At 41.7% G+C, this 26,698-nt stretch overlaps 1 protein-coding gene across 10 annotated transcripts in view; it reads left to right on the forward strand.

Moving 5' to 3' along the window:
* STON2 (stonin 2) overlaps nucleotides 1-26,698 on the forward strand; it is a 74,851-nt gene that overhangs the window by 23,346 nt on the left and 24,807 nt on the right. For all 10 annotated transcript variants that reach the window (XM_064713936.1, XM_064713932.1, XM_064713934.1 and 7 more), the window contains one exon: nucleotides 6,125-6,322. In XM_064713936.1, coding sequence (XP_064570006.1) covers nucleotides 6,125-6,322 — 198 coding nt within the window. The remainder of the gene's footprint in view (nucleotides 1-6,124; nucleotides 6,323-26,698) is intronic.

The following is a 26,698-nucleotide window of genomic DNA, read 5'->3' on the forward strand; positions in this document are numbered from 1 at the left end:
GATAACAGAGTGCAATGAGAGCATACAGGATTTTTGCCTTGCTCTTTGGCTTCTCAAAGGTTTGAGTAGTTTGCACTTTATTTTAACACAGTTAATATTATCAGAGTTTCAAAACGGGCCTTCTGGATTGAACAAGAAATATTTTATTTTTGTAAAGAAACTGAAAGCCTTTTGTGATTCACTCCACCTGTGTCTTGACTAAGTCTTGGAGATTGCCGAAATGCATTCATGGGGAAAGAGCACAGAGGTGTTTTCAGCAGTGACATTTCTTACATAGAGATATGAAAAGCCATTGAAAGAGTCTAAGCCATATTTGCCTTTGTATTCTGGAACCCAAAGAATGGTGATCACCTCTGTGATCCTAGCCTTTACCTGATCTTAGTTCCCATATGCTTTTTGCCAGCAGTTCATTGAAACCAGCAACTACTGTGCCAGTGCTCATCAGTACTTCCTGCTGTCTTTTGATACTTCCTGCTGTCTTGTGATTTAGCAGCTGGAGAATGACAAAGACAACAGGTGTTTACCTTAATTCCAGCACTGCATGCACTTTTCTGCAAATATAGCAGTTCTTTCTGGCATGCTTTGAACATGCATGCAAATCCCCTGCCTTGCCTCATCAGCTCATGGTCACTATGTGGCTATATGAGCTTCTAGCTTTTCTGCATGAACAGACTTCTGTCCTTCCTTGCAGGAGGTTGTGGAGTAATTGCCCAAGTAAACAACAGTTTACTTTTTCAAGTTTCAATTGAGATTCTCTCTTATTAATTCCACTTTATGACTGCTATGTATTAAAGCAGTTTAAAGAGTTATAGCTTTCCTCTGCTCACTGAGTCCATCAGATATTCCCTGTAACACATGAATAGTACTTCTGTCAGAGAACTTGGATTGTCAGCTTTGGATTGGGTTTTGGATAAACCCCATCTGGTTTTCCATCTGCTATTTTGATGGATGCTACAGACTAGTCCTTTTGAGACAGTGTGGTTGGATCTTTGTACACAAGTAAGGGAACCTTTAGAATCTCTTCTAAAAGAGATTTCTCTGACCTTCTTTATATTTATTTGTTGGTTCTTAGTTGTAAATACTTATTTATCGTTGTGATGTGGAGAGAAGGAAGAGCACCCATGAAGTGTAAATATGTAAAACTGAGATACTCTACCTCTCTCTCTAGTTTCATGGCTATGTGATCCTTATGCTTACTCACACAGCCATGTACTGTTTCAAATGGGGCTGTTGGTTGCTCTGACTTGGTATTTCCTTCCTAATGTTGTTATATCCTTGTTAACTGAAAAACCTATAAATGCGCCTTCTTAATTAAAAAAAAACCTTTTAATTAAATTAAAAATTTTTGCTCAACCTTAATAAAGCTAATCATAAGAAAAAGACTTTCATAAACCAAATTTTATGGTATATCACCTGATGTCCTACCCTTGGAGGGATATGGCCTGGTCTTAAGGTATATGATTAGCAAAAGCACTGCCTGTTGGTGTGTGTTTTCAGTCACAGGGGACACTAGTCTGTAGGCAGAGGTCTAGGACATCCAGATGAGGAGAGTAGAGTAGACTTTCCCAAAGCATTGCAGTTTTGTAGGAGACACTCATTTGTGCCCCTGTAGAGGTTTGTCCTGTATGATCCATGTCACTGAGGGAGGATATTTGCACGCTGACTTTGGCATCTGACTGAGATTAATGGAGGAGGGTGGTTCCCCTAACAGACCAGGATGTACTCCATGTAATTCTTGCATGGGAAACTGTTATTCTGTGAACTGTATAGGAACCCTAAGGAAGTGTTTCCTAAGGGTATTTTAAAATCCTTACTTATGAGCTGGTCCCACTCCTTTTCTGAACCCTGTATGATAAAGGGCCAGACCAGTGCAGCTGACAGGCTCTAAAGGGAAGCAGAAATGACAGGTCTTTGTTTCTGGCCCTTTACTTTGAAGGACACTTGACAGCAAGAGGTAGGATAAACTCCAGCCTAGTTGTTCTCCATTATTGTGCAGATCACGATTTAATTCTACGGGCGGCAGCAAAGCTGGAGAGCTGCGCTCGCTGACACCCGAGTGGAAAGCCCGAGGTGACAGCAATTACTCATTTCCAGTAGCAAACACTCTGCACAGGAACAATAGCAAGTACCCAGCCGGGGGAGGGAGGAGTGTAAGGGCTAAGTGCAAGCAGAAGGATTGGTGTGAGAAGGATGGCCACATTTGAAATCTGTTTCCTGTGCAGGCAGCTGTGAAGAGCAACGTCCTGGAGGCTCAGCACCCCTGTCAGGGCTCCAGCGCTGTTAGGAAATCGTCTGTCTGTCTGTCTTGTCTGAATGTGCTTGAGCAGCTGCTCAGCTGACCAGATAATTACCCAGGCTGATGGCCAGGCTGCCTGGAAATACATTTTGAAAAGGGATTGCAAAGTGGGATTTCCAGAGTGCCATGAGAGCAAAGAGGATCAGTCCTCAGAGGGAGAGATTCTGTACATTGGGGCTACAGTATTTTGGCACAGGTTTCTCCAAAAGCAGATATTTCTCTGAAAATGCTCAGAGTCTAAAAAAAAATTAATTTAAATACAGTTGGAATGTAATGGTTATTCTATAGGAAGTACATTTTAAACAAAACCAAGGCTAATGCTGAATCCTTTTTGTTCTGGGAAAACTGAAGGCATGGTTGGGGGACTGATGGCAAGAAACAGGGCTGAACAAACTGGCAAAGAATTTGGAAGATGAAAAGAAAGGTCAAAATCTGAGGTACAGAAATGGAAAGCACCCATAATAAGCCTCACAGTGAAAACTATTTTATTTAATATGTTCTTGTAAACCCTTCCTTCTGCCAGGTTCAGGTAGAGTAAATGCTAAGCAAAATGTTTGATTCAAAATATTTCAGCATTTGAGATTTATGTCTAGTTAACTGACAGCTGCCAAATCATGTGGATTTCTCCTCAAGAAGCAAAAACTCTTGAGTGAGGCCATAGAAATATTAAGAAAAATTATGTATTGTGGTGTCCCATTCTCTTTTTTCCTTTTGTGGGGAAAAGGAAAAATTTGAATTTTGTTATGATTATTATCAGCCTAGTCAAACTGTTACTGCCAAAGTGAAAAATGAGATTTTAAAGCTGACCCAAATGTTCCTATCACAAATGCTACACAATCTGTAAATGATCACAGCCAGCAGGTGACAAAACATTTGCATTTGTTACACAATGGGCCTCCAGCTCACAGTCTCATATTCTATCAGTGTTAGCTGCACTCTTCAATTCAATGAGGTATTCTTACTCACCATAATTAGAGTAAGGCAAGATCTATTACATCATCCACCCTGCTCAGCCACGCCCACTTCTTCCCAAGAGCTTTGTCTGGTTTTAAATGGCTCAAATTACTTGGACTCTTACCATGACCCTTGAGAGGCTATCCAACAGCATATCTGGGCTTAACTACTTTGTGCTGTTCTCTCTGAAAGTAGGCAATACTTGCAACACAAGATCAGCAGCTGGAAACTACACCTGTCACTAGAAACTGTGATGCTGTGCTAAAATCAGAAAAATCTGAAGTCCTATGTAATAAGAAAATAAATGATGCTAACATGGTTTATTGTAATACAGTGTAGGGATCAAGGAACAGGTCCTCAAAACACCAAAAAGGAATTAATGCTTCAAGGTAAATCTGCATATTAAAAGCCAATCCATTGTTTTAAGCATAGATAAGTCAAGAAAATTAAAGTGCATGTTGAAGGAAACGTTTTTCGTTTTGGGAATCAGTGAGTTGATTTTCAGTATCCAATGCATGCTACAGAATTTGCAATTTAGGGATAGTTCTGGCTCCAGTCCTTCAACATAAACAGATTTCTGAGAAATTCCTACAGCAGAAAGGCTCTGACTCTCTGGCTATTGGCATTAGAGACTGAATTCAAAACTTCTACAAGCGCCCTGCCTCATTTAGGAATTTGGCTGCAGCACTTCCAGGAGTCTGAAGAGCAGCAAGCAGAAGCATCTGAAGAGAGATCCTAAACATGTGTAGATGTTTACTTTTGCTTGTCTTGCTTTTTGAGATTGCTAGATGGTCTTTTGGCTCAGCATAGGAGAAAATGCCCTTTTGCTTGTTTTAATAATTAGTGTTGGGGAACCTAGAACAGTCACAGGTAGAAGGTGACTGTAGTAAGAATTTAAAGAACAGCTGTTGCAGAAAAAACTCCCTGTGGTTTTGGTTTTCCAAAGTACAAAACTCTTTTAAAGAAAAAAGCAAACAATTCTGTTCTTTCAAGATGGCCCAACTTGCCTGGAATAAAATTAATATGCCCTTACATAGAAGTATTTGGCAATGCTAGTCCAGTCAGATGCCTTCTTAGATAAAAACTGAGTTTGGAAAGCACAAAACTAGTTGGCAGTATTTGAGTTATTAGATCTTACATGTTTCTAAATTAGCCTGTTTTTTCATATTGTTGTGACTGACTTAAAAAACCACTGGAAATCTACGATTTTTTAAAATGAAATAATTCCACAGTTTATAGGATATAAAGCACACTTTAAAAAAAATCACTTGGCTCCTGTTAGTGATCCACATACAGAGCTCAGCTTTTCAGTTTGTCCTCTATGTCCAAATAAAGTGCTTTGTCTGTCAGAGCAATTTCAGCTGAAGTTTTAAGGATGGCTTTTCAGGTGCTGTGTTTAACAAAAGGACTGAGAGAGGGACTGACAGATTACAATCATACACTCATCATTCTTTCTCTGCAGGCACCGAGCACCACACAGTGTGCAGTTACTGCAGGGAGGAGGGGTGGGCGTTGGTTCTGTGTCTGACACAACTGATGTCAACCTGACAGAAAGGAGGCAGATGTGCCTTACAGCTCCTCATCCTCAGGGGTGACTCCTCTGAAGGCACTCAGTGTCAGTAGGGTCTCAGCTGTACACTTATAAAAATACCACTGCCTGCTTACCTGAGGCTATCAGTGCAGATATACAAAATAAATTCACATTTCTCAAGAGGCAAGGCAGAGAGCACTGTTTGGATGTTCTGTCTATGCACATATCAAGGTTTCCATAATACGGAAGTGTCCCATCACATCATTTGGATGGAGAGAGAGAAATCTTCTTTAACTAAATTTGTTATTTTTTTCCAAAGTATCTGTCAACCCAGTAAGGGTTGTTTGTTTATTACATACTGAGAAGAGAATCTCTGTGTCAGTAGTTGTTCACTGTAACTGCAAGATTTGTGGAGCATCAAGATCTTTGTTGGTTTAATACAGATGTACTAATTTAGAAAACAGTTACTAAGCTGGTATTAAATTAGAACTAGTCTCTACCTGTACACTTTTCCTTAGTTCAGGAAGACTTTTTTACCATAACTTTCTTTTTTATTAATATTATTTCCTCACTCGAGCCGTCCATTGTTGCTAGCATTCAAGTGATGATGTGGGCAAAGAGCATGCAATACAAAGAGTACAGAATACAAACTCATAGCAGTGGATGTGTGTGATTGTGTTCCGAGCTCTGGGTGATGGTTAGACAGGTCTGAACTGTTTGACATGCAAGTCTGGCAAATGAGAACAGGATTTTTGGTCTACACTGAGCAAAAATGTTATGCAGTATATTTAGATTGGGACTCTACATTCTGCATGTTCACAAACAAAAGTTATTCCTAGTGCACATTAATAGGTCAATTTCAGGTAATTTTTATACTCCCCCTCCATGCAGAGCATTCCTGAGATGATGACTGCATTTGAGTGGGTGTTACAGATAGGGAATGCTTAATTAAATTAAATAAAACCACTTTAAAAAAAATCTGTGGTGCTGTAAAAACTCCAGAGAGTTGCACAACAAACATATTCAGGTCTTGTCAGCAGTGTCAGAAACGTGAAATCTTGTTCTGAAAAGTCACAGCTTCTCCAGTACTTGAGCAACAGGAAAGCATATGGCTGCCTGCAGCATGGAATCTAAGGCAGACAGCTGAGTAGTGCTGGAGGTGACAGTGCCAGGCACTAGCTAAGTGGTTCTGCATTTGTTACAAAAAACCTGTGTTGCTGTGCATGTTGGAATTTGTATTTACAGAGCCCCAGTACACTGGTCTAGCATGTCTTCGGAATAGTTGTGATCTCTGGGTAGACTGCCCTGCATGTCTCTAACCAATGCCTGTTTTTTGCGACCAGTGTCTGCTTCAAAAGCACCCAGCTGGACTTCTCCCTCTTCCAACTCTTCTGAGAGGCAGGCCCGTGCCTCAGAGAGCAGCTGGACAACCAACTCAGAGGACACCAGCAGCCCAAGCATTGCTCCCTCCTACACAGATCTGCAGTCACTGAATACCGAGGACTTGACCAGTGGTAGAACATCTGCAGCAGATTCAGCTGGTAAGAGGGAAGCCTTCAAGCTTCCATCTCAATCTTTTTGATACTATTCAAACTCACTGTTCAGAATTAAGCCACAGGAAATGGATCCAAAGCAGAATAAACTCAAGGATTAGGAAGACTAACATTTTGTTCTATTCTAATTAAAAAAAAATCACACTCGGACTTCACACAGCACTGACATGTGCAGGCTCCTGAAGTTAGAGCCAAATGCAACTGTGCACCTCTTGACAGACTTGGAGCATTTCTGCTTTTGACATGCCACGTCAGCTTAAGCTGATCTAGGAACTAATATGTTATGGGAGAGGCTAGATGGCCTTCCTGAATTTCCATGCAGAAATTTTGTCAGCAGTGTATTCAGGTGAGGCAGGCCCAGTTCTGCTTGCTCCTGTCTGTTCCAGTGAGTGCCAAGACACAGATCCAGTTTGCTGGAGGCATTCTTTGCATAGTGGTTTGCACTGTTACTGAACAGTAAATGCAGAGAGAGTGTAAAACATGACATAAGATGGTTCAGGAGCAGATTTTCACCATTTAAGGATCTTGTATCTGACCTTGTAGGGCTCTATTCAGAAACAATCCTGATTATGGAAAAATGTGCTGCATGGCATTGTAGCTCTTTGCTCCTCAGTTGTACTCTGGGTAATCTGAAGCGAGAGAAATAGAGCAGAGTAGTAGCAGTCATGTCATGGAGAATGGGAACTGCTGAATGACAAAGCTTTCACAGTGCCTAAAAAAGGTGACATGTCAGGACACAGAAAAAAATACACAGCTCCAGGAGGAAGCACCTGCACTATGTTGAAAGCTGTTCAACCCAAGCTGAGGAAGGTCAGTAGCTTCACAGTTTGGTGATGAAAATCAATTCCCTGGTGTCGTGATAGCTCAGACCTGGGAGAGGTTTAATGTGTTTTCTCTCAGGTGGTGAATGTAAAAATACATGGGAAATAAGATCTGTTTTGTGAGAATGGGCTTCCCAAGCCTTGCTGAGGTCATATGTCCCTTCCTTAAGAAACATATGCATACATCACTTGCAAAGAGTATTATTTGGTGGTTCAGTGAAACTGGGTTAGAGTTGTAGGCAGATTTATAAACAGCAGCGTAGTAGGTGCTGGCTCAGCACTTTAGACAAAGGATTTGTGGAGAAGTAGTAGTTACTTTGGATAAGTACAGCTGTTTCTTTTTTCAAATAATGAAGTTACCACAAATCTGTCTGACCATTTTTATTTCAGAATACTCTGCTTTCCTGTACCTCTGAGTTTGGAAACCACTTTTTGGTAGAAAGGTAGAATAGGCAAGTTGGAGTATGTGCTGGATATCGCTATTTTGTGATTTGGTATAGGCTGCTGTCACTGGGGCTGTCTCTATCTGAGCAAAGGGAGTGAGGGATGCCCAGTCCATATATAACTTCATATTATATAGGCAAGTCAAAGACAAAGGGCTGCTGTATATGCCTGTCATTCACATGGGATTATATCCTACATATGGCCCCAAGTGAAGCTGATACTTCAGTAAAAGCTTTGTGTGCAACTTTCTTATCTCAGTCAGTCACAAACTGACATATTTATTAGCAAGACGAGTACAAAAGCTCACTCCAGTCACCTAAGAATTTTACAAGTAAAAAAGGAAGTAATACAAGCAAAGCTGTGCTGTTAGTTAAAACAGAAATACATAAAACATAAGGTACACTTACACTTCCAATACCTTAGTGATACTGAAACTTGAAGTGTGAAATACAGGGAGCCTTTGTATCACCAGGTGTAGAGTTTGCAAAAGAGCAGCATGAACAAAGTGCATCTGTTTGTGCTGTTCCTGGGATGCCTCACAGTCCAGTCCCTGAGGTGGCTGCTGGCATCAGGAGGGTTTGTGGAAGTGGAAAAGCTGAGGATGTAGTTGCTGTGGAATTGTTGTACAGTTCTGGCTGCTCTTCTGTTGTTCAGCCCACTGTCCTCCCATCATAACAGTGCATAAGTGGACAGAAATTGTATGATCATTTTCTTCTCTCTATCCTCTCTGCCCCTCTCCAGAAATTCAGTTCTTTAAACCTGACTTGAATCATGCATTTGATTTGCATTTCTCCCCTCAAAGGACTAGCTGCTTCAATCTGTAGTAAAGTTGAAGGCTCCACCAAGACAGTGAAATGGCATGTATTTTGCCATGAAGGAAAAGAGAGGAATCTTCATGCTCTGTGTGATGATGAAGTTACGTTGACTGCTAAACAGGATGTTGACTCCAAGGTCAAGCTTGCTGGAGGGAAAAAAAAAAATCAGACTAATTTCACTGCTAAAAGCCCTATGAAAATAATAAATCAATGTTTGATCTACTTAGTGATGGTAAAGAATCAGGTCTATGAAATAATCTGGGTTTAACACTGTTTCAAATGAGAAAAACCTAGTGATGAGAAAAGCATGAAAAGTTCTACTCTGTGGTCAGATGCTAAGTAAAACAACTATTTTAGCCATGGTGAATTTTTAGTGCCTAAACAGGATAAAAGGACACTCTATTCCATAATTTCACCACTTGTCTTGAATTAATCCTGCATGCAAAATGCTTAAACACCAGCTGCCTGTGGTAGTTCAGGGCACAGGGCTTTGTGTGGGAGCAGATGAAAGCCTGAGGTAGGTCTGACTGCAGGCAAACACAGAGACGAGTCCCAGCCATAAAAATGTGCATCTTGGTGTCCAGGGCTGGTGGGCTCTAAGCAGGTAGAATTGGCTGGGAATTAACTTTCTCACAACTGACACAAAATGTGAGTGTAAAACTTATGGGGTTGAGCTTATATAATGCATGTGTTTATGCAAGATATGGCCTAGGAAGATATCTGAAGGAGGAAGATTAGAGAGACCTCTCTCGAGTGATGCAACCTGAAAGTCTACCCTTGCTACAGGGGACAGCAGAAAACCTCCTGACTGATGGAGTTGGGATAAGCAGACTGATGTCTTGTAAAGGCAGCAATATTCACAGTAGTGAAGGTAAATGTTGCATGAGCAGAGGTGAAAAAGATTTGCTTTTCTATCAAAGTGCAGCTAAAAGGTGCTGCACTTCATTGCCTGTGCTTGTTTGAAATCTGGCACCAAGAAGCCTTTTATATTATCCTCATCTTTGCCAGCACAAGGGACTCTTTAACCTGCAGCAGCTAGCCAAGAAATGTGGGTCAGGTGATAGCAGACTGTCCATTTACCAGGGGCATGTTTATGTGGTTCTAACAGCAAGCACTTTGCAACAGCTGGGCTTTCACAGTGTGTGTGAAGCTGTGTTTGGTGCTGCTGAAGTGCCCTTGCCTCAGAGTTCTTACCATGCCTCACCACATCGCCCAGCTTGGATCAATGAGCATGAAAAGAAGTAGGAACTTTTGGCCTTTGTGCTGTGCTCTGCAAGATAAGTAACACAGGACATCTCTGTTACTGATACAATACAAGTATTTGTTCCTTCTGTAGCAGATGCCTGTCTCAGCTTTCAAAAAAAGCCAAATATGTGCGAGACAGAGGAGCAACGGAGAGGCCTTCTTGTAACTGTGGTTATGGATCTGTTCTGAGGTTGTGCCCAAATACCTCACCGCTTGATTTAGATTTCTGCATTTCACCATTCTTCTTTAAAATAATTTTATCTATATAAATTAAAATTATATTGTATACAAAATATAGTTATATATGATTAGTATGCATATAATAAAGAAGATATTATATATATTTACATAGCTCATAAACTATTCTATTATAAACTTCAGAGACTATATAATAGAGTCTCTCTGTATCAGATAATAAAGCTGTATATGTCTGTGTGTAGGCATAATTTTGCTCGTAGCAATTTTAGGTGTATTGTTGGTAGTTGTGTTGTTTCTGTTGTGATTTGTATCTTAGCAAAGCTGCAGCTATGCCATGTTTGATGTTAACGGTTCAATTTGCTGACCAGTTGTTCTCTTTGGCACTTTCTTCTATCTCTGGGACTACTGGGAGACTGAGGAAATTGTTGTGTTATTATTTTCTGAGAACATCTGCATGTTTGGAGATAGAAGGTTGCATGTGTGACCCCTAACTTCCAAAAATCCAGACAGTTCATAAATAGCACAAGGAATTAACTCTGACAATGTTGTTATTTTCAACATCATTTAATGGGGCTCTGGTGCTTCTCTTCCAAAACCTGGAAATGGCAATTCTGACAAGCTCAGCTCCAGCTATCTCTTGACAGTAACAGAGGGCAAGTAATAACTTTTCAAACCTTTTCCTATTGCTTTTCTTCACTGTTTCTGTTACACTTCTGTAACTGTAGCCAGCTAGATACTGAATCCTGATATGATGACTGCAAGAATGGTGTTCAGTGAGTTTCAAACAAGCAGCTTTGAACAGATTATATAGCTGTGCAATATGGTTGCACTGAATGCCATGAACAGGGTGCAAGCTCTGAAATTATTCCATGTTATTTACTATGGCAAGAGGGAGAATAGTACATGCTGATGATGACCACCTTCCATCCAGAACTGCATTTCAATTGTGCTGTGTAACTATTAACCAGCTTGTGCTGGGTCCCAGTCCCAGACACATGAAAACTTGTGCATGAGAGGCTGCAGAGAGGAACAACCTTGCTTCAAGGAGGAGGGGACTCCAGAATACCATGAACAAATTGCACCTAAAATATACTCCTAAACAATTCCAAACTGTATGGGCTAGATTCAGCACCAGAGGCAGGGTTCTTTATTTTTAATGTCAATACCAACCACCAATTCAGGAGTTTTATATCCTTCTTGTCATCCCAGATTTTTCTCATGCATTTTTAGCTTCTTGGAGAGTAATGAATTAGTGGGACAGATCTGAGAAGGTAGGTCTAGATAATTCTTGGCAGTAGAAGTGCTGTGATCCCAAGATAGACCTGTGTACTGGAAATCAGCTCATCTTCAGGGCTTCCTGGCTGCAGTGTCCCAATGACCTCTGCAGCAGAGTTCAGTCCTCATCCCTGTGTTGCAGTGGGGAAGCCTGCAGCTTGGTTGTGCAAACTGGACCTAGGTGAAGTAGAAACAGCTTTTGCCATATAGACTGACAACCTTGCTCTTTGATGAAGACTGCAGGTGAAAGTAGTGGGCCAGAGTCACTGTCTCAGTCCTGCCTTGTGGCAGGAAGGAGGGCTCAGAAAATCTGCCAGGAGGATAGGGGAACTATTAGAATGAGGAAAGAACAGGTACAACAATAAACAAATGTTTATTTCTATCTATTCAGTAGAGAGAAATAGAAAATAGTCTTGGTGGGCAGGCATCTAGTTCATAGGCTTTAAGGCCAGAAGGGAGGACTGTGTTGTCATTATTATTGTCCAGTCTGGCCTCCTGCATGTCTCAGGCCAAAGAACCTCACCTGGTCATTTCTGCACCAAACCCTTCAGTTTGAAATAACAGTACAGCTGCAGGCTGTGCAGGGAATGCACTGGGAACAGCCCTGAGGAAAAAGGTGTGGGGCTCTTGGTGGATGAAAAGCTCAACATGAGCTGGCAATGTGGAAGAAACTCTTCACTGTGAGGTGGTGAGGCACTGGAAGAGATTGCCCAGAGAAGCTGTGGATGCCCCATCCCTAGAAGTGTTCAGTGCCAGGCTGGATGGGGCTTGGAGCAAGCTGGTCTAGTGGAAGGTGTCCCTGCTTATGGCAGGGTGGTTGAAACAAGATGATTTTTAAGGTTGCTTCCAACCTAAGCCATTCTATAACACTACCATATCCTGAGCAAATATTTGCATAATATCTTTCTGATTAACATCTGCTGCAGCAAAGTTAGTCCCTGATCAGCCATTTCCATCCCTTCAAAACTTGATTTTTGAAAAGGACTGTCCTGGTGATAACATTTAAAGCAACCTGAGATGTCAATGAGCTCAGCTCTGCCAGCTCTTGTGGGCCTAAATGTAGTCTGCTAACTTCAAAAGGTCCAATATTCTACACCCCAGAAAATAACACTGGTTATTTATCTTCTCTGTTACCTTGCCTCACAAGGAAGAGTGGTTGATGCTACTGTAGGATTATCAGATTCTTGCTTTTTCTTCAGGAACAATGAGAAATATCAGGGTGTAGGAGGACAAGATTTAACATTGCTCTTATAGTAAGAAAGGAGTTAGAAGAAAGCTCAGAAGTGTCTGCTCCTACTAATGCCTACAAGGCTGAGTCTTATGGTGCTTACTCCTGTGAATTAATTAGGCCTTCCCCACTCCTCCACATTGTAAGAAAACCAAGTCTAAGACAAGGAGGAGGCAAAGTGAGAGAAGAGAAAGTGACAGCATTTCACTGAGTCTAATTTTCATTATTGCTCGGAAATGTTACAATTAAAAACTTTATAACATTATGTGTGTATGTATTTTATATATATATATATAACTTTGTTGTAATTTAGTGGGTTTTTGTCTGCTTGCTAGCATAGAATCAGTTCTGATCTTGTGCCATGTCATTAGCCCTCTGCTGCAACAGCTAAATGAGCATCTCCTAGTTCAGGTGCTGAGTTTTCTTCTCATGACTATTCAGAAGTGGAAGGTACAGTAACTGTGGATTTGTAGCAGAATTATCTTTATTATAGAAGAGCTAAATGCTGAGCCTACATGTATACTTGATGTAGTTCACTCTTTTCATACCTATTCACCAATGTTTTTACATAGCTGAAAGGACAGCAGAGAGAAGTCCAGTGCGAGTCACAGGACTGACCTTCTCATCTGCCTTTATATAGGCAATATCCCAAGAAAACAGATATGAGTAGGTGCTTTGTAGTTTGTCTCAGTGAGGCAGACTAGGTGGTATGAAGCCCTTTATTTCTGTTTGTAAGGCTGTGATTCCTCAGCCACAGTGTTTATGTTGGCCCCAGCTGGTCCCCAATGCAGAACGCCACATTGCTGATATGATAAGCCTGAGGAGTTCAGCAGGAGATTTTGCAGCTGGACAGGACATTTCAGTGTAAAGCTTAATTGGAGATGGGATGCTTGAGTGCAGCAGCTGTCTGTGATTGCTGTGTTCACAGAGGAACAGCTTGGTTTATTTGGACCAATTCTGCAGGATGCTAAGCGGCTTCCAAGCTTAAAGCTGCTGGGAGAGAAGAACACCAAGATATCTCCCCTATCTCTTTTTAAGTAGAAAACATCACTGGCAGTTCTCAGCGACATCATCTTGCCTGCTGCATTCAGTTCCTGGCAGCATGCTGCTGTAGTGCTGACAGGAGGCAGGAATGGCACTGTAGCCATGGAGTAGCTCTGGAGAAGCACTGTCCCAGCTTCGTGCTGCTGCCCTACAGCACTGGCTGCCCCCCAGGGAACACGGTTCTGCAGCTCCAGAACCACAGCGGGATTCACCGCAGGAAGGAGTCACCCACTCGAGAAGTGGCATTTCCACCCCTGATTCTGTGTGGCAGAAAAGCAAGCAAGGCTTCACCAATTAACAAGAGCTGTAAATCATTGCATGTGCTCTTGATTAGAGATCCCAGTTCTGTGTGGAATTTCCTGTCTGATTATGAAGGGGTTGAATGGAGCTGGCAGAGTGAAAAAACTGGCAGCAGCAGACAGCAAGTAAGAAGGAGAAATTTCACAATACTCAAATGCATGGATTTGCTTGTTTGTCTCTTGCTGTGACATCATCCAAAGCCTAGAAAGGCAGACTACGCATCACAGAAATTGGAAATGTGATGATGAACACCTATAGGGGATCAGTTATAGAGTCATCTCCTCAAAGAACAGTGTGGGATAAAATGGGAAACGGATTTGTCAAAAACATGAATAGTGACCAGAATAATTTAAGCAAAACTTTCAGCTTCTATGTTCACAACTTATTTTTTTGTGCCCACTTAGAAACTTGTGATAAATGTCAATTTTTATCAGGACTTCTGCCTCCCTTTTTCTTTTATTCCACTCCAGTGTTAGGGACAAAATGTAACACTTTCTGTTATTCCAAGGCAGAAATGAGCGGAGTTGGATGACAGTACCCTAGGGAAACTGCTGATTTATGTCTTTGCTTCGATATCTCTGGTTTTCACCTCATGTAGCCTTGATCAAACCATATAATACTGGAGCACAGATATGACATGAATCTTAATAACCGTGTTCATCTGTTATTAGAAGCAATTTGATCTTAATTGTCCTCATGTTTGACAGATGAAACCAAAATCGTCTGCCTATATAAACTGGTATTTGCATTGTGACTGTGCATGTTACATGAGAGGAACAGGAGACTCCATACTATTTCTTCATTCTGATCTTGCTTAGCAAGAATGAGAATTGTGATTCTGGGTTTTGTCACATGGATGCCAGTCCAATTTACTTGTCAGTACCCTTGTGGTACTGCAGTATATTTCATGGACACTGATTTGAACTAATCACTTAGGACTCAGTTTTTTTAAACTATTAAGAGTGCTCAGTACTTTTTGTGAAGAAGTCCAGATCTGGGTTTTGCACCTAAAACAGTTTCCAAGATTCTCCTGTCCCAGCTATTCTTGTTACAGTTGAACAAAATTTTCAGTGTGCTCCTCTCCAAATCTAGCCATTTAATTTAGTGTCTAAAAGGAGATTAGAGATCCTGCCAACGTATGTCCTGCAGCTCTGTGTTCTCAAGCCCATTACAGGCTTTGTAGAAATTATTTCATTTAAGTGGATACTTTAGTCAACAGTTTACTGAAGCTGCTGCATTTTCACATGTAGACATTTCATTTAAACATCATTCACTTAAGATCATAGGAATGGAATCTATTTCCCAGGACTCTGATGTAAATGTATTCATGACCATTTCCTATCCATGTGTTCCTGTGCCAATATTGTCTTTCAAATAGCTTTTTGCCCTCTCCAGTGTAAGCAGTTTAATATATTTATACAGGGTAATTATCTCTCTTTCTGTGTTCATTTGCTGAACTGAATGAGACAAACTCTTTAGTATTCTGGCTCTCCATTCTCCTCTTCTTCCTAGAAAGCTTTTTTCAGCTCATGCCACTGTTTGAATTAATCTTTCGGGTATGTGGTGTTCAAAACTGTGCAAGACTGAGGTCTCACCACAGCCTGATATCAAGATATTCATTTTCCTATCTTCAGGAATTGTCTCCTTGATACATCATCCCAGGATGTTATTCCCTTTTGAGCCAGTGCATCAGGCAAGTACCCTTGCAGTATATTCAAACTGATAGTGTATATGTGCTTGCTGTGTCCTGCCTCTGCTACATGTGCACTTGTATGATTGATGGTGGGCATGAGTCTTCAGAGGGGCTGGGTGGAAAGGGAGCACATGGCACACAGAGGGAACAGAGAGGCACATGGTGCTCCTGGCAGAGCACACAACTGGAGGGTGTTATTGCATTTGTCACACCAGCCACAGCACCAGTGTCATCTCTCCCCATGCCTCGGGGCTGCACAGTGCTGCCTCCAGCACGGGCAGCTGGCTCCAGAGTGGGACACAATTCACTGCCCTGCCTCTGCAGCAGGCCCTTCACCAGCCAGCCAGCATTAGGATCTGGGTGGGAAAGTTTACATAAAAGGAGTAAGGGGGGCTTTCCTGGTGGCTTTGCTTTCATGAACTCACCACTCCTCCTCCTCTAGACTGATCTGTTTGTTCAGGCTTGGTTGCCTCCAGCAACACATTATTAGTGCGAACTATGGTGTATCCTGGGAGACCTGCAGGATTCCTCGCAAATCTTTTGAGTTTTTTGTCTCCAAGGAGGAAGAGACACAAAGGCATTTCACTCTGTTGATGCAGTTGCATGTGCATTGTTCCCCTTCTTTGAGTGTTGGTCTCTTCAGCAAATGCTGTAATTGGCCTGCTGCACAGTCTTCATCTTGCATCTTCGTCTCAGTGAGTAGATTATGCTTTTCTTGGTAAAGCCACCAAACTGCACTGCTTTGAAGGCTGTATTTGAAACCATGCTTAGCTGAAGAGCAGAGTTGTGTGCTTATTGTTGCACACACAGATCTGTCCTTGCTGATGGTAGACCTCAGGCTTTCAGGGTAAATCTGGCCTTAAGATAAATGCAGATTGTATTACACATGAGCAATTTTCCTTGATTTAGCATGGCTGCAAAGGCAGTGAAGACACAGTGGCAATAGATTAACAACATGGGCATGTTCTCAGGGCGCTGCTAAGACCATACATCTCTGCTAAAATCAATGCCACTGCAAATTCTTTAGATATAGCAAGTGTAATGAGAGCTTACCCACAATGTGATCAAACTCTGCAGGTATGCTTTTGATCTCTGCTTGGTTTGAAATTACAGGACTCAGCTTCAGCTCCTTTGGCTGTTCTGTGTCCCAGGCTTGCAGGAACCAGTCTGTGTGTCACAGCACAATTCAAACATCATGAAGAGCACTTGATTTCCTGATTAGTCACGTATGTGTCCAGAGATGGACAGCATCAGATGAACTGATCTCCCATAAAGGTCAAGGCAGCTTAGCTAACAGAGGTCAGTGCTCCAGTAGAAAAGGCATCAACAACAGATGGCATCTCAGTAACAGAGCAGTCAGAAGCAATGGACATGAGGTTCTCATAAGGGTGATGCTGTCAGTAATGGGGGGCTATTAGAGGGCAAAGGAGTTAGGAAAATGCAGAGAAGGTGTTTTGAATGCAATCTGCTTTCATCAGGTGATTCAGTTGCCAAGAGACTTAGATGTTAAAAAGTGGTGACTGGAGCTTCAGCCCTGTCTTCTGTCCTTCTGCCAAGCTGATCCAGGTCTGCCAGAGGGTGGGAGACTGCTGGGGCAAAAGGGTGAGCTGTGCTCTGCTGAGATTGACAGTCCAGCTGCATCCACAGAACAAAATCAGTTTGTCTCACGCTTCTGAACAACCTAAACCTGAACTAATGGAACAAACCGGGGTGAAAGGAGAAGGGTTTTGCCAGACCCAGTAGCTCCTTGTCTACTGGATAAAATGGGAAACAGGTTCAGTAGAAATCAACTCATCCCTCACCATATGGCAGGGAGAAGAGTCACTCTTCAATGAGCAAAGGCATTTGAGAATAACCTGATAATTCCTGGATCATTCTCAAGGCAAACAGCATGGGACCAGGACCCAGGAGGCTTCTCCTGCTACACCTGAAATCCAGTTCATGTGCCTCTTGATATCTTTCTCCAGGGAAAAAGTAAGGGGGAAGAAAATACAACAACGGATGACTAGGCTGTACTTTTTCTGCATTTCAGTTATTTCTTAGTGAACAGCTTTAAACAGCTTCAACCCATCTCCTGCTTTACAGAAAAGTTTCAAGGTGTCTCTTGAGCCATTGCTCTAAGAAATGCTCTTTAACCCACATGGTTCCTTTTCCCTTTCTTCACCATGGGATTTTCTCTCTTCCTGCCCAATTTTTCTCTTCTGGGTGCTGTTCTACTTCTATTTCTTTCCTGTTCAAAATGACTTAAATGCTTAAAAGCTTTGATGCTGGTGGCATCACCTTGTTTCTAGTGGGTGACCTGCTGCATCCTGCATTCCCTTCTGGCAGAGAAGAGAAAATGAGTAAAGGGACTGTCATTCCCCTTTACTTGGCAGAAGGCCCTTCTGCATGCAGAAGAATTTCTTCATAATCTAGTTCCGAACTTAAATTTCTCTTTGTTGACTGGATAATTGACGTAGCACTGTTGCAAAGTAGTGAAGTAATAATAGTCCTTGAGAAAATACATGCCAATTCTAGCAGTAGCTAATGCTTTACTGGAATGCCCTGCAGTGTCATTTAAATTCCATCAGTGACTATAATTTCTGCACCTTACAGGAATCTGAAGATGCAGTATTTCCCTAGACATTTTCTATTTTGTATGGTGCTGTAGGATTTCTTATACCTAGATTTCTACCATCAAATTAAAAACAAATGTGTGTTATCTTTAAAACTCAGTTTTATGGATGAAAATTTTGTGGATATTTTCATTTTTCTAACTTGATTCATTAAATCATTCTCCCACCTCTCAGAAAAAAGAGTATTTTCTATGCTCAAACACTATGAGTAGTGTTTGAGTATAGAAGTCTTCGCTTAAATTAGCATACATTGGGAAAATGCTGCTCAAGTTGATGAACCAGTTTGGGAGGCAAGTGGTCTCTATGCTTAACATCACAACCACACAGAGTCCCCATGCAGTAGTCTAGACAGACATGTAATACAGCCAAGTTGCTACAGTCACACTGAGCCTGTCACCTACCTGAAATGAAAGTGTAAAATATGTTCTTGTGCTGTTTTTAATCTAATTGCCTAGTAATCATCAGGAGGTAAATATTCCTCACTATCTTTCCTGAAAAGTTTAGCAATTTAACACTCCCTATATATTTATTTAGTTTTTTTTTTCAAAAGTCTTCAATCCCAGTTCTCTTTGGCAAATGCAGTGTTTTATATTTTTTCCATGTAAGTGGAGCTGGCTTTGCAATGTGTTTAATAAAGTCAGTTTCCACATTGACTATGTGCAACCAAAAGGGAAGATGTTTAAAAAGAGGAAAACACTATGATGAATATACAGTAATGGTCTTCAAATTGTATGCTGCATCTGCCAGTACAGTTTACTTTAAAAGTTACTTTAAAAATTTTAAAATTACTTTAAAGTAATTTTCAAGTCAACACTTGTAAAAAACAGTGAACAAATGGTAAAAATGGTGAAAATACAACTTCTGTTAAAAAATAGCTGCTAGACTCACTAAGGCAATGAACTATGGCCGTGGCATGTTTTTTGATATCTCTGTCTTCTGTTATGAATGGCAGGACTATTGAGCACTATAAGCATAAAGTAATTTTTAATTCCTGTGATGAGTTAAGATAGTGGGAAGAGTGAAGATCCTCCAAGATAATTTTTTACTCTGTGTTTTCTCCCACAGAAATTTGAATACAAAGGCTGCCTTTATCAACTGCATGGGGTTTTTTTTCCCCTCAGTTTCTCATACTTTATAATTTGGCTATGAATTTTAAAGAATTGAGCAGAGATTAGAAATTAGCACCCTTTGTGTCCTTTTGAAGGCATATCAACCCCTTCTCCTTAGACACTGCAAAATTCCTTGCTAATAAGGCTGACTGAACAAGTCTTCATTAAACTGCATGTTGCTGGCCTGGAGAATTTGTCTCCATCAGCCATTCAGACCATGACCTGGACAAATCAACCGTGATGCCTCAGATGTGAAAAGCCTTTGTTTGGCTTCTCACGTTCTGAACACAATTAGTAGCTCTGCAACTCATCCCCTTGGCCAAGGTAGAGTCACTCTGTCCCTTGCTGTAACTACTGGTCTTGAGGAAAATCCTCTGAGCGTTCCTCAAGTGATTCAGTAGAATGTGATTTTAACCATGTAACTCCCAGTCCATGGAAATGAGTGGCAGGTGAGAATAAAGCTGGTTACACCCAGTTAGCATAGTCAGTCTGTACTGTCTGTGCTGGCAGTGTAATAGGAAATGCAATTGGACAAAATTTCCACTAAACTGAGGTAAAGAAACTGACTTATGCAATATGTCTGTCATTAAGGTGACTGAGGCTTCTCTCAGCTTCCAGACACTGTGGTCCAGATGTTTACCACCTCTTCTTTCAACCAGGAGTTAGTACAATAGATGTGACTTTTGTGTAACATGGCAGAATACACAAGTCTTTCATTAAAAATCATCTTCCACTTGAGATAAAGTTTTTATAAATTATACAAATAAAGAAGGCAGCTTTTTGTAATAGTCATTAAAGGCTTAGGAGCTGTTTCACAAATATGTAATTCCTTGAGCATGTCAGAGTTTGCTTTGCTCCTGAAGAATGAAAGGCCAGAGTTTTAAGCTTTATTTCCCTCCTCATAAATTCTGAGGATTGTGCATTTACTTTGGCACTGGTTTTGCTGCTTCTTCTGATTATGTCCCTGTTCCCTTCAGTGTTACTGCACTGGAGAAGTGGTACACCTTCTACTCATTATGGTCAGGAGTTAAGATTTCAGATTTTTTTGCCTCAGGCAGTGTTTGAAGCCCTTCTCTGTTACGTGCCTGCAAGTCACAAGGCAGCAGAAGCATGCAGCAGGTGAGCCAGAGTACTCTCTCTCTCTGTCTATGCATAATTATCAGTATTTCTGTATATATACTCTCATTTGTATATTCTTGAAAGACTTCAAACGAAAATCTCAGTTGTGTTTTTTGTTGGAAGGGATGGCTGAACATCAGACCAACCCAACCAAGTTGCTCTTCAATCAGACAGGTCTTAACAGTGCCTTGTGTTCCCCCTGGCCTCCTCACCCACCCATCCCTCTCTATGCACACAGGTCCTGGTCTCCTCAGCCACAGCACAGATTGCTTCACAGCAGCAGGAGAAATGTTTTCTGTCAGCTGGAATCCAACCAGGATGTGAGGAAAATAGCATTCTCAGACACTTCTGAACCAGCCTTGTCATTGGGGCAGAGAGCTCCTGCCTACAGCTCAGAGGCCAGGAAGGGCTTGATCACTTGTGATAGGAGGTGCATCTGAAGGGATCCATTTCAAATGGATTTAAATGGCAGGCATGGTTAGGACACCCTTAGGGTTGAAGGAGGGATCTCTCAGGGTTCTCAGCATGAGAACTGGACCAGCTGGACAGTGATCTGTCACCTGTGAACTTCTCTACACACTTTTCTTCTCACAGACCTTAAACACTTATTGGCAAAAGGCTGCTTCAGGCATGTGGATTTATGTAACAAGCAGAAACTTGTCAGAGACTATGTCTCATAGATTTCCCATGTATCAGTGGGTTTGGCTATTCACATTTTCAGTCATGACAAGTTGTATTTAGCTCTGACTAGAGCCTGGATTATGCCATGTGTTCTATAGCTGAGGAGTATCTGGCTTTCAGTTAACCTTTTCTCCTAATGTATTTTGATGCCTTTCATTCTCTATGTTTGGTTTGTTGGTTTGTGGTTTTTTTTTTTTTTTTTTGCTTTAATTGTATCCTGGCCTAAACCATCTTGTCCTGCTAGGATGATACTACAGAAACCTATTCTGGACTACTGAGCTTTAATTTTGCCAAATTTTCCTCCCAGGGAAAGGATCCTGGAAAAGCAACTGTTCAGAATTCAGTGGTTGCAAAATAATTGATAAACACAAGCCAAATGCTGCTGACTGAGGATTATGTTCAGCCTGGGCTTGCTTTATTCTCTCTTTCTCAACTGCTGCAGGATGAATACAGGCCAGCAGTGACTAGATACTACTCAAGAGCAAGTCCTTATCTGTTATCTATGCTTCAAATGCCTCAGGCAGCAGAGTTAAAAAAGACTTTCGTACAGCTTTCATATTTTGTAAGGATGAATAGAAATAAAAAAATATGAGTGTCAGGTGTGATGAAAATTACACCTTCTCAGGGGTAGCTGGGAGAATGTAGAGACCCCTCAGTGATTTACTCTGCAGTGAGATCCATTAGGCTGACAACAGGCCCCAGCAGCAAAAGCTTTATTTGTTTGCTATCTACAGCACTACCTGCCAGAGAGGTGTCAAACATCCACAGGACAATCTTACAAGTGCTGAACTGGACACACTGTATTTATCAGCTGGCTTTAGTTTTTCTGTAGAGGTTGTTGTAAAGGCATTGTGGCCATACTGGATTTTGACTGAGCTTCCATCAAAGTCCAAGGTGGGGTTTTGATAGACTGGACCCAAACTTGCAATATCAGGGTGGGTAGGATCCTTCTCTAGGATGAGAAACGTGAAGTTCAGGTTGAGCTCTTGTGTAAGGAAAAATAGAGTTGAATTTAGGTTTCCCACAGCCAAGCACAGGCTGAGTTATCAGCTTAACAGGCATTTTGGAGTGAAGTTATCCTTTACATTTTTTACAAAAGCTGTTGACAGTTTTTGAGACATTGTGGTTAGAGATAATAACAGCTCTATAATGCATGTATTTTTTGGAAGGCAGATTTTATTTCTTTCCCCACAAATCTGATTCTGTCTCTAATCTGAGTTAATTAATGTGCACATTTTAAAAGTTTTTTTTGTATTAGACAAAAGGTCAAGGGACTGCCACCTTGTGAGGAAAAAACCTGTTTCCTGAGAAACAAGCTTGCTTCAGTATGTCTGTGACATCCCAGCACCCCATGCAGTGCTCTGTCGTGGTGGCCAGAGTAATTATGGACCCTAATTGGGAACAAGAAACAAAAGAGGGAGTCTAGGGAAAGATGACTTCATCTCCCTGCTCATCTTACATTACTGTTCTGCACAAAAAGATTGAGGCAACAGACAGAACAGCAAACAAAACTATCTACATAGAGTTTTCCCTTGGCTGAGGAGAGAAAGGATAAAATGAGAAAAGGAACACTATTCACCTGGAAAGTCACAAGAGCAGGTCTGAGTTTTCATCTTTTCCAGCCAGAATGTTTGTTTAAGTCCACACCTTTAAAAGTCTTTGTTTAAGCAGTTTGTCCTTGGGCTAATTTCTCCATCTCATTCTGCTTTAGCCTCAACTTGCTATAAGCCTAGGAATTTTTAGGCTTTGTGAAAGAAGCTTTTTCTTACACTGACAGAGAATGCCTTGTCTGCTACATGAAGTTGTTACAACAAGGTGTGGGAGGGAAGTGAGGCATGACGGTGTTGCATAAGGGACAGTTTCACGGTTGGCAGACCGGGGGATTACAAAACAAATGTTCTGCTTCTTCCATTAATTGTTTCATTTCAGTGGAGTAGTATAGGCTAAAACTGGCAATGGCCTAGACAGATAGGTTGCCACAAGTAAGGACAGCATGTGGCCATTCCTGATTTACTAGTTGCTTTGAGTTTTTTCTTGGGAAAGGCATCTAACCCCTGATTCTGACTCCTTGCCTATCAACACAAATGTATCCCTCTAGTAAGGCAGCCCAGTCTCTTCTGCAGGCTGGCAGGCACCAGCTTTGCTGCATGCTGTGCAGCACCTTTCCCACAGGAAAGACTCACACAGTTGTCCCTGCAGTCCCTGATCACACTCATTCCATCACCTACCCTCACCCCCTTTCATCATTTGATTCACAATCACCATTGTACCAACATCCAGAAGTCATAGATTGGCCTCTTGTTTTTGGTTCTGCATGCTGCCACACTCCACCATTCAAACCATAAAGCCATTTACCTTCTGTGAGTAATTTCATGTACTTAAAATTATTTTCATACTGATATAATTTAATGAGTAAATGGCAAATGAATTCTTTTTCTGTATGCTAGGTACTTTTTGGCATTACTTCCCAAGTATCCAGACAACTTTGCCTTCACACAATCTGTTTTCCTCAGTGTGTCAAAATATCACATATATTTTTTTTCTACAAAGTAATCAATATGGAGGAATGAGGAAAACCTGAATAACCCAAGGAATGTCACAGAAGAGCAAAAGGATGTTAGCTGTTTCTCAGAGGCACTGACAGATTGTTCCTGTGGTTTTCAGTCTTACATCTGAACTGCTTGGGGCAGAGGTAAGGGCAAGGAAAGAAAAAGTACAGGCTAAAACCAGGGCATTTGGGAACACCTAGAAGTGTATTTGGCAGGTGGAGCACTCTGTGTTGGTGGACCTGGCTGTTTGGTATGTAGGTTGGGTCTCCTTCGCCTTCCTTTTATGGCAAGAACTTCCTGGATCATTAAGTCGAATTCCTGCTATCAGAAATGGACATATCCTGTTATTGATGTCATAAATTTGTCTTGCTTGGTGTTTAAAAACAGGTGGTTCATTCCTTCCATTTTCCATCTGTAAGATTGCACTGGAATCTCATGTCCTTCCACTGATCAAAAACCACCCTCAAATTTCGGTCTCTTAGTTTGAGAGAGACTCATGTCTATGACTGAAAAACATAGGAAGATGTTTCCAAGGAGATTAGAAATGACTGGCTGACTGAGTTCTTTAAAATGTGATATGTGCTTTGCATTTGAAAGTTATCTCTATCTTTACCCAGCCTGGAGTAAATCCAAAACAGTTTTACCTGAGAGGACAAAAGGAAATCCCAATCCTAAAGCCAGCTGGTGACGGAAGAGTTAACGGGACACAATGGTTCCGCTGCTGACACGGGGAGCAGCCTGCTGCATTTCTGCAAGGTGATGAGCTGAAATGTTTGGCAGTTTGGTTTAGTTTCGGGAAAAAAAAAAAAAAGAAAAAAAAGGCAGCTTTATTACTGAAGCAAACCCAAAACTTCGGGGGTTTTGTTGGGCGGAGTTTAACGTGAAGTTTCGCTCCCGTTTTGCCGGCTGATCCCCGTCCGTCTCCCACCTCCGGCTTTTCGGGGTGTGCCAGACCTGCCCCCAACCTGCACATTCCCCACCTCCCCGCCCTGCCCCGCGGGCGGGCCGGCGCGGGGCGCGCTGAGCCGAGCGGAGCTGGGGCGGGCAGGGCGCGGGCGCCTCCGCTGCACGGCGGGGACCGGCAGCCTCCGAGCGACCCGAGCCCTTCTTCTCGGCCGCCTCGGGTTAGTGTTTTTGCTTCGGTGGGAGGAGGAGGAGGAGCGGCGCATAAACTTCTTTTAGAAGTAAGGTACTGCAGTGGCGCGGCCGGTGCGCGCCTGGGCAGGAGGAGGGATGAGAAAAGAGATTGGGGAAACGTCTCCAGCCCATGAAGTCCAAGGGAACCTCCAACACGGTGTTATTGACTTGGGAAAGTTTTATTTACAGGCAGAGTTTGCTGCTGTGAGCACTACTGGTAGGATGAGGCAGAATGTTGACGGTTCGTCCCTTGAGAACGAGTGACTAAAGAGAGAATTGTATGTTTTATGTATGCAGCTAAATCGGCATTTGATTTCCCCCCGGGCCGTATTCACAGCGCGCACTGCGCTGGTGGGAGCGCACCGTGTTGTAGAGGGGAGGAGGATGTGGGGGAGGAGGGTGTTTGGTTCGTGAACTTTCGTGGGATGTTTTTTCTCTTCTGATCAGACGGAGGAAAAGTTGGCTGTTTCTCTGTAGTAGAAGATAAAATGAAACATACGAAATGAGCTATATCTTCTCCAAATATTGCTGAAATTATCATGGAAATTTTTGTCTGTGCCCACTGAGATGTTCCAGAAAGGGAAGGTCTGGAAGCAGGTTTTGCTGTGAGCTTAACAGCCCTGAGTTGTTCTGTATAGAATTTCAGTGGGTGAGTGAGCAATTCAGATTCGTCAAGGCTGCATTGTTAGGGGATTTCAGTGCCTCGGTATTCGTTGAAAGCACAAGCAGCACATTGCCCTCATGCATGCAGGAATAAGCAGCTGAATTTACACAAGTGTACATCAGGAACCGAGTTTTGAAGTGCAAAAAAGCAAATTTCAGCTAAGTTGTACTCTATAAGAAAGGACAATCACATGTAAACCATTTTATTTCTTCTGTTATTTTCAACATCATTTGGTACTACAGTATCATGTGTAGGATCATGTATGTCTTGAGCACTTTGGAAGCAAGTTGTGTGAGGACATCCTCACAGATGTGTTTATATTTGGCTTTCTGAGTATTGGTCTGGCTTTCTTTGTAACTTGAATTTTTCACTCTTCACAGCCAGTTCCAAGCTCAATTTGACATCAGGTCTCCACATCTAATTTAGTTTTATTAATATTTTTCTGTGAGGGAGCAGCACTAAAATTCATTCAGCTGGTTTGAAATTGATCACACAACAGGGGAGTGAGATGGAGGTGCTTAAATAACCATTGCTGTATTTTTTCCCATGCAGATTAAAAGGTCAAGAAGCTTTAAAGTGATCATGTAGCTGGAGCTTTTGCATATCAGAAACCATAGCACATCCCTGACTTAGTTCCTGTGAGAACTAGAATAATCTCACCTGCCTAAAGCACTCCTGTGACTTCACTGAAGAGGCTTTTTTGTAAATCAGTTCCGTGGTTAATTGCCTCTGCATGGTTTTTAATCTCAGTTTCTCCATGTTGCCTACCAACTACCGCATTTCACTTATTAGATCACAGCAGTTTTTCTTTTATCATTTTCTGTGTAGGTGCTTACAGACTGATTGTTCCTGAATCTCCTGTAGAGCCAATTAAATAGGTTGAGCTTTTGTCTTCTGGTGTGTGGTAGGGTTTTTATTCCTTTATATTGTTGTGAATCTTTTCTGAACAGTTCTCAATTTTTCTGTCTTCTGAATTCTAGACAAAAGATCAGGTTCCGCCAGGAATCATACAAGTGAAATTATTTCCCATCTCCTTCATGTTTTTCTCTTCCTAAATCCTATTATATTGGTTCTTTTAGTCTCAAGATCACATCAGAGATGATAATCATCCAAATCTTCTCCAGAATCACTGCTTCCAAAGGTGCCATCCATCCCATGATGTTGCCTACTTCTCTTTGACCCTCTTTACCTGAGGGAAACCCACGCACATTACCCCTAAGTACATACTACTGAACACACCATTTATGGTAAAACACCTTTACAGTCAGCATTAAATGAGGGTACAAAATTACTTCCATCTAAAAGTGTCTCCTACTGGCTCAGTGTAGCAAGAAAGGCTCCCTTTTGCCATTTCAGCAGAATTGCTGCTTGCAGGATATAGGAGGTCTGCTTTACATATCTTTTATCTGCTGCATCGTGCAAGTGCA

The sequence above is a fragment of the Zonotrichia leucophrys genome, chromosome 5 (assembly GCF_028769735.1).
Source record: "Zonotrichia leucophrys gambelii isolate GWCS_2022_RI chromosome 5, RI_Zleu_2.0, whole genome shotgun sequence".
In the NCBI taxonomy this organism is placed as follows: Eukaryota; Metazoa; Chordata; class Aves; order Passeriformes; family Passerellidae; genus Zonotrichia; species Zonotrichia leucophrys.